General features: G+C 38.1%; 1 protein-coding gene across 2 annotated transcripts in view; it reads right to left on the bottom strand.

Moving 5' to 3' along the window:
* Positions 1-5,308: 5,308 nt before the first annotated feature.
* The window catches only part of pi4kaa (phosphatidylinositol 4-kinase, catalytic, alpha a), a 41,388-nt gene continuing 29,680 nt past the window's right edge, over positions 5,309-17,016 (bottom strand). For both annotated transcript variants that reach the window (XM_085360040.1, XM_085360041.1), the window contains exons 42-54: positions 16,491-16,544; positions 16,148-16,268; positions 12,478-12,607; positions 12,302-12,372; positions 11,378-11,450; positions 11,095-11,275; positions 10,900-11,004; positions 9,924-10,049; positions 8,952-9,072; positions 8,531-8,690; positions 8,252-8,341; positions 6,252-6,335; positions 5,309-6,034 (exon numbers count right to left, since the gene is read on the bottom strand). In XM_085360040.1, the coding sequence (XP_085216166.1) occupies positions 5,983-6,034; positions 6,252-6,335; positions 8,252-8,341; positions 8,531-8,690; positions 8,952-9,072; positions 9,924-10,049; positions 10,900-11,004; positions 11,095-11,275; positions 11,378-11,450; positions 12,302-12,372; positions 12,478-12,607; positions 16,148-16,268; positions 16,491-16,544 (1,368 nt within the window). In that variant the 3' untranslated portion in view covers positions 5,309-5,982. The remainder of the gene's footprint in view (positions 6,035-6,251; positions 6,336-8,251; positions 8,342-8,530; positions 8,691-8,951; positions 9,073-9,923; positions 10,050-10,899; positions 11,005-11,094; positions 11,276-11,377; positions 11,451-12,301; positions 12,373-12,477; positions 12,608-16,147; positions 16,269-16,490; positions 16,545-17,016) is intronic.

Here is a 17,016-nt window from a genome sequence, read left to right as displayed (position 1 = left end):
CTCCCTCACACACACACACACACACACACACACCTTTTTTTTTCTTTCCTGTTTGCGCCTACTCACAGCTATATAAACTTCTGCAGGCCTCTCCTAGGCTGCTCATACATCTGTATATGTGTTGTCAATTCATGAAAATAATGTCATGTTCTCATTGCCAGAATTGCTTTGTAGGGAAAAAGCTGTGTTTTTCAGTCGACTGCTTGTTTTGTTATTTGTTGTTTGTTTGTTGTTTTCCTTTTCTGTTATAAAAATATTTAAAACCTTTATATTAAAAACTAAGTAATAAAAACATTTTATATTCTGTTTTGTCTTGTTTGTTTTTTAATGGAAGAACTGTGCAGACTGCTTAAAGCTGCTTGAGAGTTTGAAGAGTGCATGATATTGTTAAAGGCACCAAATGAGGGGACTTCATCTGGCGCAGCCAAACTAAAGAGGTAAAAATAAACAGAATATATTCAGCAAAATGGAAACCCAAACACCAGAGGAAGAAGCGTGGGACCCCAATTGGGGGCCTTGGCAACAATGTTGGCCCAATCCACACTTTATACCCAGTGAAGGGCCTTGGCAGCAGTAGCCCAATGCCTAATTTATACCCAGTGATAGCAGACCTCCATTTAATATGAGAGATAGGTTGCTGCACTAAGATTCCAACTGCAGGAAAGTGTAAAAGCTGCCAAGTGTAAAACCCATAATGATTGGCTTCGCTTGCAGTTAAAGTGCTGCAGAGAAAATGCAGAAAAATACATTCTCGAGCTCCAAGAACAGCTGGAAGAGGCTCACAGAAACAGGCCTGAGTCCAGCACAGAGGAGAACTCTCTGAGGAGAGTGATGCTCCTGTTGAAGAGAGCAACACAGCTAACACTGCTGTGGAGCTGAGTGTGAAGGCTTCAACACAAACCACAGAGACTCCAGAGCTGAAAATAACTGGAGGGAGAAGCTGAATTGGAATCCAATGTAAGAAACAGCAGCAGGAGATTGAACAGCTCCGTGAGCAACTCCTCAAAGTAAAAAAAGATATAGAAGAGGAAGTTGCAGAATGCAAGAATAAGAACAACAAGCCCACTGTGAGTTCACAGACCTCAAAATCAAACTCTGCACCAGTAAAGCCCTTTGTGGAAAAAAAATCAATTGAAGGTGCAAAACTTTTAACAAGAACTGGAAAAGACCGAAGCTTCCTAATGGAAACTGTAGCAAAACCAGGAGAACACAAACATAAAAAACAAACTCCAGGAAGCAGAAGAAGAAAAGATAATACTGCAGCAGACTGTGCAGTCTCTGGAAGAGACAATGAAAAACCAAGAAGAGTCCAACGTTACCAAACCAGATAATTGGCAACATCATCCCAATTCAAACAATGTATCCAATGATGAGTTGTCACAAACAGAACCCAATCCAAACTTTATACCTAATGATGGGTTGTGGCAACCAGAGCACAGTGCCCACTTTATACCCAATGATGGGCAGTGGCATTACTAAACTAGATCATTCTCAGGCCCAAAATGAGACACTCCACGAGACTGTGCAAGAAAAACACATAAAGGAGGCCAGCAATACCAAACAAGAAAATCCAGAGGCCAAAGATGAAAACATGTGCAAAAAGAAAAAGAACAAGAAGCTCTGCTGGCTGCTTAGACTATTCACTTAACTGACTTCAACTCCATTTCCTATAAAATAATCAATTATACACCACTAAATATTAATAGCAAATAACTGTGTTAGCCAGAGAGTTACTTCCAGTGCCTAAAGGTCAATTTTAAGGCATATTTGCTTTAATTTTCTGACATATATAACCCCCTCCCCCCAAACCACAGCAGATGCCCACCCGTTCCCCAGCCTGGTACTTTGGGATGTTTTCATTTCCACTGTCGCCAAGTGCTTGCTCACAAGGGATTGTTGTTTTTTATCTTTAATTCAGTTGTATGAAAATTCTGCTGAATTGATTAACTTCCGCTTATCCTTTTCAGGGTCGCAGGGGGCACTGGAGCCTATCCCAGCTGTCTTAGGGCGAGAGGCAGGGTACACCCTGGACACCAGATCAACACATAGACCCACTTTCACACCTATGGGCAATTTAGTGTTTCCAATTAACCTAACAAAACACAGGAAGAACATGGGAACTCCAAACAGAAAGACCCTAGCCTGATGGTGGAATTGAACTGAAGACCTTCTTGCTGTGAGGCAACAGTGCTAACCACCTTAACTTAACACTAGAAATAAATATCTACTGTTGATAACCTTTGGAGCAATATTAATGAAATCCATATAACAACATGCCTGGCTCAATGGTTCATGGAACTATTAACAGTTACTGCACAAAAATATTATGCATTATTGATTTCAATATATTGATTTTTGTATCTTGCTACTAGCTAGCACTAAGTCCAGTTTTCAGAGTTTCAGAAAGACCAGCTTGAACAAGAAGAGTTCAGTTCTGCCAGCTATTTGTCTTGGGGCTTCTTTGTGAATGACAATTCATCCCACAATCATCATGTTCTTTGTGCTACTGGTATAAACCACCAGTCTCTGTGATGCCCAGTGTTAAATAAAGGTTTGTTATTTTACAAATTTTTGGTTATTTTTATGGATATCAGATGACCACATTTAGAACATAATTACAGAAATTTAAAAAATCACATTGTTTAAGTATGGAAAAAAAACCTACTAAAATTAAACAACTGCACTTTGTGCTTCTTATTGTTCCAACTGTTGTAAGGAGTCTGCTTAAGTTGCTTCAGATAGGTCAAAGGTCAGTGCCGTTGGCTTTATGGTCTTCCAACTCTTCCTTCTTGCTTGTCTTCATTCAGTGGTTGCCAGGCTCACATAACCTATAAAACTAATGTTATCTGATACCTTCAAACACTATTATTTTAAGGAAAGTTTGATTTTTTTACGGTTTGTTTTGTCTGCTATGATTTTTTTTTTTACTTTGTTTTTTTTTTTTTTAACTTTTCTTCTCTTTTTTTTTCACCTCAGAAAGAAATGAAAAAAAGGAGTAGAGAAAAAATAAAAGGGGTAAAAGAAATAAACATTAACAAAGAAAAGTACAAAACGTATGTAAAAGAATGAAATGAAAAAGAAAACAAGGAAAAAACAAAAAAACAAAACAAGGAACAGCTAAAAAAAAAAAGAGCCAACGTAAGGAGAAAGGAAACATGTCAATGAAATAAGACTTAGAGGAACACAAAAAAAAAAGAATTAATGATACACTGACAGTCTGATTCTGGTGAAATGTTAACATTTATTCTGACAATAACAAGTTTCCACACATTAGCAGAAAAAAAAAACGGATGCTCATCTAAACAATGCACTAAACAACTGTCCCCCCCCCCCCCCACACACACACACACACACCATATGGCTATTTCTATGAGGGCATTAATGAATGCACTCCCAGGCCCTTAATCCTGACCCATACTTAATTCTGTTCTGAACCCTAGAACAGCTCAATGAAGGTCTGTCACAAAATGATGACCAGAAAAAATTCCCTGACTTCACTCCCAGCTAAAACCCAGACTGTACCTCACAAAGACAACCATATATGGGTAAAGCATGCAAGATGACCAAAGCTTCAGAGAGATATTGGTTAACATAAGGGATGACTTACATGTTTAAAATAACAGAATTTCAGTAAAACCTACTACTGACCTCAGCAGGGACATTCTCCCATTTAATTTCCATATACTCAAACGCTTTGAGAAATACAATAAGAAAACATGGCTGCAGCATTAAACTTTTCACACAAGGACTAGGACAGAGGGAATCATTGCAATTTCATTTGCAGAACACAACACACAGATACAAGATTAATACACATAAATATATATTGCATAAAGTTATTTTTATGTCAAGTATTACTACAGTTGTGATTCTATGGGAAGGAGAAATGGCTTTTTAGGTATAATCATCATCTGCATCAGTAAGCCAAGAGGATTGTTTTGATACAAAGATTAATAATAATGTTAATATGAGGAATGCTTCCAAACAGGGTTTTGCAGACATGTTGCACACATGTATTCTGACACATGCTATCAGACAGACAGAATAGTAGTAACCAATGGGTCATGGTCCAGCCTGTGTGCTGTATTTAAGCATTTAATACTACACGTGGGGGAAAAAATGTAAAAACAAACAAATAGTGCAGGAGAAATAAAGAAAAAGACAAGAAAAAGAAAACAAGAGATGGAGAAATAAAGAATTAAAGTAATAAGAAATGATAGAGTGGCGTAAAGCTAAGTAGGAAAGAAAAATGAAAGAAAAAGGGATCGGAATGAAAAATTAAAAATGGAGAGAAACATGGAAAAATTTGGAAGAAGGGTAAAGAGCAAAGTAAAAAGTGAAAAGAAATAAGGAAGTAGTAAAAAGAAACTGAAAAAGTAGGAAAAATGAATTTCTTGGTTAAGTTTGTGGGCCTATTTTAGGTCTATTCACTACAACACCTTGTGCTTTTATTTCCAGTGTTCTCTAACCTGGAACTCCTTTCTGGTGTAGCAGCTGATTCAAATTTGGCTCCTCTCGAGTAATAAAGTAGGCCACAGATGTTAAGCACTGTGTTTCAGTGTACATGGAATTTCACATTTGGACTACCTGGTTTTGCCACCTTTTTGGATCCATTCCAAGAGTTTATAAAAATTTCAGTGAAATCAAAGATACATTATTTGCTCTTTTCCTCTTGGAAAAATATTGCTGCCACCAAATTGTTCGGACTCTTATTCATTGCATTTAATGTACTAGCACCATGGCCCCTCAAGTAACGACAACCTATAACCACTATGAAGTAAAATCTTGTTTTTTTTGCTCATTAACACTGTAAGTCAAGATAAGGTTCACTTTTCTTTTTTTTGTCTGAGTTGTGCCTCTATTTTCTAATCTAAAGACAGGCAGTAGCAAGAAAAGACGCACAGTCCTGCACAATAAACGCTGCATGAAAGTCTTTTAATATTGCTCATATTCGCGTATGTTAATGTAACTATTTTGTTCATACAAAATAAGTTTTGTATTTTGATTGTGAGTAACATATGCCATGCACATTCCAGCTGCAACACTTGCTCTCTTTATGTGTTATTTAACAGTAATTGTACTAACGTGAGCTGTTTTGCAGATTAAGTAAGTGCTACTTAAATGTATAACTTCGCAGAACTTTCTACTGTGTGCATCTGCTCTAGACAAATAGAGATACAATGACAACTATTGGTAAATTAGTGGAAACAAAAGGCTCAACCAGAACCAAAGTTTAGTGTAAAAATGCCTCCATACAACAGATATGACATATAAAGACTTGCATGAAAAGGTGTAACCATCAAATTAGCACAGTTAAAAGTTTGTCACACATAACTCTACACATATATCACAGAAACCGCCTGTTCTGATGTGATTCTACAGCAAATAATCTACAGTACAAGCTACAGCATGAGTATGTCTGATTCTCTAAACACCTTTACATTTCTAAAGACTACTGTTAGGTTAAATGTTGATTGACTGCTGCGTTCATTTTGGATGAATTTAAAAACATCTACATTTTTTTCAGAGTATTTTAATGTCTTACATTTGAGCTTTAATCTCTCGACTGTAGGCAGGTGAAGCTGCAGAAATACTGTACTCAATAAAGTGCATCAAAATGGGTAACAGCATAGGAACAAAATGATAACAGCTGCTTTTTACAAACACTGTAAAGATGGCTCCCTTTTAGGCCAAGTTCCTCTAATGTGACCCTTAAGTTAGTGTTTGCACAGTAACAAGTAACAGCATCAAGAAAATACTTAAAGGGCGTTTCAGATACCTGTTTAGTAAACGACACACATCATTTTTCAGTCTTGTGTAAGTAATTACATGAGAATGAGATGATTTAGCGTTAAAGTGCATCATTTTTGCCAAAATCTGAGGAGCAGAGTAGTGTTCGGGACCACCACCTCATTCAGTTTTATAAAAACACAGCATTGCTCGTTTGTTCTGGATGCACAGTGGAAGGCTGACAGACGATCTTCAGTATGGAATCTGGTTTTGGTAGTACTGCAGCATGTCGTATGTCTTGCTCCTGTTAAAATGAAGTTAACAAATATTTATTAGAAGGAACAATGTTAAAGCAAAAAGGTGTTTCTATATTTTTATTATTAACTATGGGTGTGTTAATAAAGTTATTTAATATCCCAAAATGACACTATACAATATTTGACCAATTTTGGCAATGGGCTTATACATTTGTCTTCTGTAACAACTGCAGCACAAATTAAGTAATGCAAGTATTTTGTCACCTGCTACTGAGGAAACAGCTTTGGATGACTTTGATGATGAATGCTGCCGCTTCTTTTTCACTCATTTGTGGATTAAAACGTCCTCTGACAAAAAACAAAAGAAAAAAACAATCAATGTGAACACATTTTGGGTGGAAATAACAGTTTCACAGTCCAGTGGCACTGGAAGTGTGCCTTACATGCTGCACTCATTGTTTGTTTTTTTTAACTCCAGGTGGCTGCGTTTTGTTTGTCTTCCTTTTTTGACACCTACAGAATAGCTGTCAAAACACATACAGGGAGTGCAGAATTATTAGGCAAATGAGTATTTTGTCCACATCATCCTCTTCATGCATGTTGTCTTACTCCAAGCTGTATAGGCTCGAAAGCCTACTACCAATTAAGCATATTAGGTAATGTGCATCTCTGTAATGAGAAGGGGTGTGGTCTAATGACATCGACAACCTATATCAGGTGTGCATAATTATTAGGCAACTTCCTTTCCTTTGGCAAAATGGGTCAAAAGAAGGACTTGACAGGCTCAGAAAAGTCAAAAATAGTGAGATATCTTGCAGAGGGATGCAGCAGTCTCAAAATTGCAAAGCTTCTGAAGCGTGATCATCGAACAATCAAGCGTTTCATTCAAAATAGTCAACAGGGTCGCAAGAAGCGTGTGGAAAAACCAAGGCGCAAAATAACTGCCCATGAACTGAGAAAAGTCAAGCGTGCAGCTGCCAAGATGCCACTTGCCACCAGTTTGGCCATATTTCAGAGCTGCAACATCACTGGAGTGCCCAAAAGCACAAGGTGTGCAATACTCAGAGACATGGCCAAGGTAAGAAAGGCTGAAAGACGACCACCACTGAACAAGACACACAAGCTGAAACGTCAAGACTGGGCCAAGAAATATCTCGAGACTGGTTTTTCTAAGGTTTTATGGACTGATGAAATGAGAGTGAGTCTTGATGGGCCAGATGGATGGGCCCATGGCTGGATTGGTAAAGGGCAGAGAGCTCCAGTCCGACTCAGACGCCAGCAAGGTGGAGGTGGAGTACTGGTTTGGGCTGGTATCATCAAAGATGAGCTTGTGGGGCCTTTTCGGGTTGAGGATGGAGTCAAGTTCAACTCCCAGTCCTACTGCCAGTTTCTGGAAGACACCTTCTTCAAGCAGTGGTACAGGAAGAAGTCTGCATCCTTCAAGAAAAACTTGATTTTCATGCAGGACCAATGCTCCATCACACGCGTCCACGTACTCCACAGCGTGGCTGGCAAGAAAGGGTATAAAAGAAGAAAAACTAATGACATGGCCTCCTTGTTCACCTGATCTGAACCCCATTGAGAACCTGTGGTCCATCATCAAATGTGAGATTTACAAGGAGGGAAAACAGTACACCTCTCTGAACAGTGTCTGGGACGCTGTGGTTGCTGCTGCACGCAATGTTGATGGTGAACAGATCAAAACACTGACAGAATCCATGGATGGCAGGCTTTTGAGTGTCCTTGCAAAGAAAGGTGGCTATATTGGTCGCTGATTTGTTTTTGTTTTGTTTTTGAATGTCAGAAATGTATATTTGTGAATGTGGAGATGTTATATTGGTGTCACTGGTAAAAATAAATAATTGAAATGGGTATATATTTGTTTTTTGTTAAGTTGCCTAATAATTATGCACAGTAATAGTCACCTGCACACACAGATATCCCCCTAAAATAGCTCAAACTAAAAACAAACTAAAACTACTTCCAAAAACATTCAGCTTTGATATTAATGAGTTTTTTGGGTTCATTGAGAACATGGTTGTTGTTCAATAATAAAATTATTCCTCAAAAATACAACTTGCCTAATAATTCTGCACTCCCTGTATTACCAAATATTTATTTCTATACTAGTTTTTATAGTGCTCTAGTCTCAGATAAATTGGCAGGATTTTACTGCATGGGAGATTTTTGACATAATATTGACTACATACAATATAACTCACCACAGAAGCAAAAACACTCAGATGTCACACTGTTGAACTTACTTGAGAAGTTTTATGGTTTGTCCTCTGAAACATGGGAGTCCAGTGTCCAGCATAAGGGTCACTAGAGAAACTACTGCATCCATGTATGGGCTGTTTGACCAGAGAAAACAAAACATAAACTTACAATACCAACAACTTCTTCGCCACTACTTTCTTCACAGATGAATCCCATGTAGCACAAAAATTAATTGACAGAAACCTTTAAACAACCATGAAAGCCTTTTTGTTTTCTAAAAAAGTACGCGAGACACTTGTTTGTTTGTTTTTTCAGCTTCATACCGTACAGCCAGATATCCTCTGACACACATCTCCATGAACCATTTAAAAGGTGTGGCCTCCATCTTGCCTCCCATGATCATCACCATCTCATCTGTCAGCTTGATGTCTGGCTCCCAGCCCAGGTTACCTCCAGGAGAGCTCTCAAACATGAAGCCAAAATCTGCAAACAAAATATGCCAAACCTTCACCATTACTCTGTAAAATTGATGAAACTACTCTCTGGTGTGTACAATCTTGTTTTAAAACATTGTGCCCAGATTTGAGCAATAATTAATACAAGTTAATAATGATCATAATTACTGAAACAATAATAACTACTGTCCATCAAGTGTGGACATTCAAGAAGCTTACAGTTAAAAAAAAATCATAAAATAATAATAGTTAAAAAAGGAAACATCCAGATCAAACCCATACACCCCACCTATGTGAATGAGGTGGCCCTTGCTGTCCAGCATGATGTTGCCATTGTGTCTGTCTTTGATTTGCAGCAGGAACAGCAAAAGGCTGTAAGCGGCCATACTGCGGATGAAGTTGTAACGAGCCTGCAGAAAGAACATACACGTGATAATGAGGTATAATTATGCCCATTTCCCACCACATTCAAAAATCTCTCAGATGACAGTTCAGTCCATGTTCCCCAAAGCATTCACACAAGGATCATGGATATGCCTTTTTCTTTTCATGTCAGGAACTCATTATTAATTTTATACACATCTTATCCATTCTCACAAGGAACATCATAAAGAGTGACAGGTGTCAGATTTTACTAGTGTTTCAGTACAGTTTTAGATAAGCAGGTTAAGTTCGTCTATTAAGAGAAGTGACTGTTAAGAAAGCTTCACAACAAAATTGTTTTTCAGTTAGGTCTTTTGTATGGCTGGTTACACTCAACTATAGCTTGATAAATAGTTAGTTTAGTTTGTCTCATAAGATGGCTCCTGTGTCACGCTAAGAGATAAGAGAGTCATATATCTCTGCTGTGACCACACAAACAATGTATGTGATTTCTCTCGCTTAAACCACAACGTTGTGTGTTGAAAACCGCTTTGTGCTACTATTGGTCCACACATGCTGGTCACTGTTACTGAACTGATGTTTAGGAGTCTTAGCAGACTAAGCTAGCAATATACACCTTGCTTAAAATGGCAGACAGCAAACCACCAACCACAACGTGTCCCTGTGATTACTAAATTTCAGATTAAGACACTCATGACACATGTCTGTAGCCATATGGCTATTCCACTTTTACTTTGAAAAGACTTTTTGGCAGGCTATCCTACTAGGCTAGCCTGTCATACTAGAACCATCTATGAATCCTTCTGAACTATTAATAAATCCTCATTATGAAATATGCAAAACTGATTTGAACAGTCCCATAATTTAAGCTCCATACCTTCTGGAAGGCGAGGGTGGATTCATCACCATACTGATTCCGGAAGTAATCATACATCCCAAAGTCAGTCTGTCTACCGAGCTGGTCCCTGGATTTACAATCTGGGATGCACTCAATCACACCACACTGAGAAAGAGAAGATGCGATGATGTGTGACGTTTATCAGAATATCCTCCATTATTATCCCAAATCAGCTACAGAAGCTTACAGGAAAAGTAACTTTGTGGCAGATGCACAAAATGTCAAGTCGACAATTTTCTCTGATGTACATTAGTTTGTAAAACATACACCATGTTTAGGGTCACTTTCCAACATGGTCTGTCTTTAGAATAACAACAACAACAACAACAAAACTGGATATGCTCATTTACAGTATTAAAAAAATAATGTGGAAGCTTACTGGCATTTGTTTTACATTTAAAGATGATATTTTATACAAAATTAATGTTTTCATTGTTTTAGAGTACAATTACAAAGTATGTAATATGACGATACCATTGTTTTTTCTTTCTGTGTATCTGAACACTGTACTGGTTTACAGTGATGTCAAACCAGGACAGGTACGCACAGCTGGAACAGAGCCAAGCTGGCAGTTGCTTTGCATTGTAGCATTATATTTATTTTTACTGAGTAACTAGAAGAGTTGTTCTAGCATGTTCCAGTTTGTCAAGATGCTGCTGACCTGCACAAACACTGAAACAATAGGGGGATGTAGATGTGTCAGAATGAATTTTACATAGTATTTTAAGCTGTAAATAAAATAAAACATTTTGGGGACAATGCAATTTGAATTAGAGCTACATAGAGCTGTATTCCATTCCTATAGTGTTCTATTTGGATTGTTTTATTATTTTTATAAATAAAATGATGAAAAATCTTTAAAAAAAAAACAAACATTAAATTTTTTATACTTAGTACTGAAGTAAATGGGGAAAGGAGATGAAAGCAGAAGAGATAATAGAGAAAAGAACCATACCCCTGGTGCAGTAGCCACCACTCTGTAAGGGAAGACGAACAGATCCAGGCCGACCAGCTGGAAGATATTCTTAAAAAGCCCTATGATCTGCAGTGCAAGCATATCCTGGAGAAATGAGAAAAACACAAAGGGAAATTAGTCTGAGTATGAAGTATGAAGTGTCAGACATTGATCAGTCAAAGAAAAATGTTGTACCTGTCTGCAGTCATCTCCCACTTTGAAGATGGCTGCCTGCCAGCAAACCTTCTTTGACCCATCTGGATTCTCCTCTCCATCTTCCAGAGAGTCTGATGGGCAGCGGAGACCCTCCCTCTCTAGTTCACTCACTCCGCAGCGCTTCACCTTGAACTTGGCCAGATAGGGAGCCTTGGCAGCACTGCAAACACAGAAAACACACACAAACACACACTCCCATAAGTTACAGTCATACTTATCATTGAAACTACTCTATGAAACACAAATAAAGACCCAACATTACCTCTGCATAGGTGTTCCAGACTTATAATCAATGTCCAGTACTATGGCTTCAGGATTACTAGGCAGGTAACAACCTAGAAAACAGCAAGACAAGATACAAACATAAGACTCAAACTCTGAAAGGACAGAAGGGCCTGAAGCACAATGACTAATTCACAGCTTCTGCCTTTGCAAGCAGACTAACATTTCAGCACTGCTGTGTCTTTGTCAGAGTAAACAGAGCAGTGTTGTAACCTTAAATCTGTTTGCAAAATTAAAGGGTGTAAATTAAACACTTTAATCTGTCCCTTCAAAGCTTGCTCTCCTAAGAAGCACACTATACAGGCAGGAAGAAATGCCTGACCTTATAAGAATACACCTTTATTTTACAACACAAAGGGCTTATGCAATGTTTTAATATCACAACACAGGCATGTGTTTGTCTGTATGGACAAAAGGTATTATATATTGGCCAAGTGGTTGGAAACAAAACAAACTGATTCTGTGAAGTGAAGATATTTTATCAATATCATTTGACACAATGAAAGAACATTATGTCAGTCTTTAAGGGACAGTCTGTAAATAAATAGCTGTAAATAAATAGCTGCAGGATCCTTATTCAGACCCATACAATATGACTAAGAGCAAGCAAATATATTTATTCATCTTCATATTGATATTTTTTCTTTTTTTGTGCTCGGTACAAGCTCGGTACAGAGTTTTACGTTATAATGTATTATAATGAATGTAAAGTACTGGTGGATGCTCATAATAAACATGACCAAAGTCATTTTTTCTACTCTCTATATGATGTCATTTTGAGCACCCCACCCTGTTTATACAATGTGATGTTAAAATATTTAGATTAAAACTGTTTTCACAGAAGATTTAACTGAAGTTTACAGTTTACAGAGTCACCCATATTTACTCTCAGACAGTTCCTTACCTGGCTGCACTTTGATATCGGACAGAGCTTTGAGGCAAGCTCTCTTTCTCTCCTCGCCCTTTGGAACTGGCCTGGGGAAAAACGCAAGCAGCAAACACAGCAGAATTTAAACTTCTCTGTGGTTGTGGCACATACATGACCCTGACGAATAGCAGAATACTAGCTAACAGACTTACTTGATAATAGCAGAAACGTTGGTGATTTTGTTGAAGAAGTCAAACTCTCTCTGGTAGAAATCTTTGGCAGGACCTGACAGTGAACCTATGATCTCCTCAACCATCTGCTCCAACAGCTCCCCAATGTCAGCTATGCAGAAACATTCATTTTAATTTTAAGTTTTTCTATTCTACTTGAGAACGCTCTTTATACAGCGTGTCTTATTCACACACACACACACACACACACACACACACACACACACACACACACACACACACACACACACACACACTTTTTTCTATGTCTAAGCTCTCTCTATATATATATTTCACACAGATTCACATTTTGAGAAACACAGTAGGGGCAACTCATGTATCATGCCCAAGTATACTTTAATATGCAGACTAATATACATGGTTGATGTGGTTGATTTCGGAAGAGAGCACAAATAGCCTCCACTTTGCTTGGCTTGGTTTCATCTGAAGGGTGAATTACTCTTTAGTACGCTTAAATGTCTGATGTCAATAGGAGATCAACTATGGTTTCTCTTTAGTGCAGCAGGGAATGTGGTTGAAGACAATATCGCGAGAGCATTTCTCTGGTTTCCAGAAAGTCTATTGTACCAGCAAAAGTTGATCATACTGGTGGTGAATATTTTCACCACCAGTATCTGTCTATAATTTGAACTGATGAACTAGAGCTGGGGAGCGTGGGCTCTATTGCTGGTGCTTCACCACTTCATTTGTCTCATGGGTTGTGGCCTTACAGAACACATGACTGGACTTTTCAATAGTGGGCATGGTGTACAGTACTTATCAGAGGTGTGGACTCGAGTCACATGACTTGGACTCGAGTCAGACTCGAGTCATTAATTTTATGACTTTAGACTTGACTTGAAAAAATGTTCTAAGACTTGTGACTTGACTTGGACTTTTACACTGATGACCTGGGACTTGAATTGGACTTGAACCGGTTTACTTGAAAAGACTTGATATTTCACCCCAAATATATAATTTAACATACATATTATATAGAGATTGAAATGTGACGTCATTCAGGGGTAAAACCGCAAAGAATTCTGGGAACTCGTGGCAAGAGGTACTAGCGCACGCAGGCTTTCAATTGAAATCAGTCACACAGCGATAAAAAGAAACACAAAAATGGCAAGAAGCTGTTGTATTATTAACTGCAATAGCCGGTCGCATGACAGCCACGGGAAGCCGACGGGTAAAGAGATCGGTTGTTATCGGATTACGTCTTGAAGAGAAATTGTTCAAGCCATGTTTCCGAAGTAACAAACAGGCGACGGGTGGCCTGGATTGCAGCCATCCAAAGACCAAATATAACGTCCCAGAACACTCCAGCTCACAGGTTAGTCTGCTCCAAGCATTTACACGAAGGTCAGTGTTTTGTAGTAGTTAATACGTCATTTTTCTTAACATAATTGGTGATATAGGTTACAAGCAAGTCTGGCGCTGAACAGAAATTGTTGCGCTATGCTCCTTTGTTTATTGTGCATAAATAGTGAATTGTCCTGACACAATATTGTGTTTCGCTTCTGTTATTATGGTACACTGACAAAAACATATACTTTTATTCACAGGGTAAAACAAGTTTTTGTATCACCAATTGCCCAGTGCGATTACAGCATACAGTATTGTTGTCACTGCTACATTTCTGTGATGCTACCAGAAATTATTTCCACTGCTAATTAATTACCATTGAACTCAAAGGTCCTATTAATAAACGGTTAACGAATGTGTATTTATGAAGACAATTTGTGAGACTGGTAAACTTATGATACGTACGATGGTCTTTCGTTCTACACGGTGCATTTCAAGGTCCTGTACCCATCCGGCGGTAAACTGTACCTGGGCTTGTTGCAGTGACCTGAAGTTACTAAACTTCATGAGTGTATGCACTCACTCCAAGAACCGTATGATTATAAATATGCATATAAATATGCTACGATGAGATAGCTGACTTCATCTAACTAGCAAATGTTGTCCAGGCTACGTTGGTAATGCAGTTTTTTTAATGTATATGATATTTTTGTCATGCGATTTTAAAGCCGGTCCTACAACCGCATCCAAGAATAACATGCAGCTTATCTCAGAACTCTCGGTGAAAATTATTCTAGGAGCTAGGTTTAATTGAGCTGCATTTTATAGAGGTGCAATTTCACAATTTGTGTATATTTTCTACGTTCACTATTTCGTCATGTGTTGAGAAAAACACAGATTTAAAAATTACATGGTCTAATATTTACATTTAGCATAACTGCAACATTATTTTTTCGTTTTTTTTTTTAAAGACTCGAAAGGACTTGAAATTCAAAGTTTCAGACTTGTGACTTTACTCGGACTTTTACACCAGTGACTTGAGACTCGACTCTGACTTGCCTGACATTACTTGAGACTTGACTTGAGACTTGAGGATAAAGACTTGAGACTTACTTGAGACTTGCAAAACAATGACTTGGTCCCACCTCTGGTACTTATGTCGATAGACATAACTGGTAAGAACTGCAGAGCTGATCTTGAATAGTGCGGTAAAGAATTAACTTGGTAGCTTGGTCTAGTAGCTTTGGTGTAGAGCTCCTTAAATGTGCTTTTAATAGGTGCGAACATTATTGTAGTTTGGTTCCCTATTTGGTAATGTCTTGGACATTATGGTTAGTGTGGCTTGTGATTCTAGTTCTTCAGATCTGGAGCAACCCTTTGATTTCTTCCCCCCCCCCCCCCCGCTATTATGAGGTTTAAGAATTTTTCCTTATAAAACCTATTTGCAAGAACAGATTTGCAACCTGGGGGAGATACCACTTGCACTCTTCTATATGCCAGTTACACTATTAGAAATCTCCAGCTATATCTAGCATTTTTACTAGCGTTTTCTTTTGTCCTCTTTGAATTTGATCCAGGTTACTCATGTTGCTGGCTAGAGGAATTGGATTTGGTAAGGGTGTTGGTATCAGCTGGCTTGATGGATCAGCTGGCCATTTTATTAAATGGGATATGTTTTAATGTTGCGTTATTGTTAATAAATTATGATTTCTTTTAGATTAATTTCCAATGTCAAGGTGGAACACTGATTTTTTAAGAATGGGGGTGTAAAGCCCCTCTCACTCTCAAGAAATTCCTGGTCTGCTGTTACTGATGACTGGCATGGGAGGATCGTCAGCTAATGCAGCTCACCTCAGGCTATAAAAGTTGGCCCCGAAGAACTGTTAAGTCTGTCTCTTCCAATCCATCTTGCATCAATACATTGGTTATCTTTGTTTTTTTGGTTAGGTTATGTTGAATAGATTATCTTTTATTTAAGTAAACTTTTTGTGTGAACTCTTTCTTGGTTACCCACTTTGAGTCAATTCATGATAATAGAATATGTCACTTATTTCTTATTAAACTTATTCTGCCTTTACTTTTTTATGGTCACCTTTTATCTATTACTTATTTCTCAAAAAGCTTAAATTGGACTTAACTAGGTTAACTTTGTACGAGACAGTTGAAGGAGCTTGAAGAGCTGAATAGAAACGGTTTCATGTTTTACTCTGAAAAAGTATTTTTACTGAGTGTGTTCATGTAGGTTTTAATATAACGGGAAGTTAGGGTGAAACTAAATGTTTTTCATTCTTTTCTTTCTTTGTTACTCAGACTAACTAACACAATTTGATAAGTCTCTACTCACGGTCCTTTTGGTGGCCCTCTTCATCCATAAAGATGTTGGTCTTCATGTTCCAGATGAACTGGTGGGCAAGAAGCTGAGACTTCTGGGCTGCCCACAGGATATATTCTCTCACGTAACCCATCTAAGCGAGATAGAGAGTAGACAAAGCTTATATTGGTATTATTATTATAGTTAATTATATATCTCTCCTTTGCCTTTAGCAAAAACACAAATATCTCTCTTTTTTTTGGAAGGGAATATGATGAACTTCTTGTAGAAGGAAAAAAAATCTCCCAAGTTATCACAGAGTAGAGCATGGAATTTTTCGTCATGAAATCAGCAAAGGTGGAATTGTTAATATTACCTTGTCATAACGCAGAGCCTGAACAATCTGAGGAATGTAGAATAAGATGGCATCCTAGGAAGAACAATGAAGAACTATTAAGAAAGATTTGTTTTTATGAAGTTGTATCCTCCATCTTGGTGCTGTGACAGTGTTAAAGGAGGAACAAAGTAAGTTCTCCTCTGAAGTTGCTGTCATACATGAACTCAGGTCAAGACACTGCCTCATGATTCTCTCTCATGTGGCCCATCGGAAGCTTGTTTTATGCCGGGAACACTATACCCTATACTGCCAAAAGTATTCACTCAAATAATTGAATTCAGGTGTTCCATGGCCAAAACAAGCACCTATGCATTCAGACGTCTTCTACAAACATTTGGGAAAGAATAGGTTGTTCTCCGGAGCTCACTTAAGTCCAGCGTTGTACCGTGATAGGATGCCACCTGTGCATTAAGTCCAGTTGTGAAATTTCCTCTCTACTAAATATTCCACCGTCAACCGCTTGTGGAAGTGATTGGGAATGACAACAATTCAGCTACAAATTGGT

This window comes from Diplotaxodon limnothrissa, linkage group LG7 (assembly GCF_057381915.1).
Source record: "Diplotaxodon limnothrissa isolate DT_005_m linkage group LG7, D_limnothrissa_male_GT1.1, whole genome shotgun sequence".
Taxonomy (NCBI): domain Eukaryota; kingdom Metazoa; phylum Chordata; class Actinopteri; order Cichliformes; family Cichlidae; genus Diplotaxodon; species Diplotaxodon limnothrissa.
This window is presented reverse-complemented; position numbering and strand designations above follow the sequence as displayed.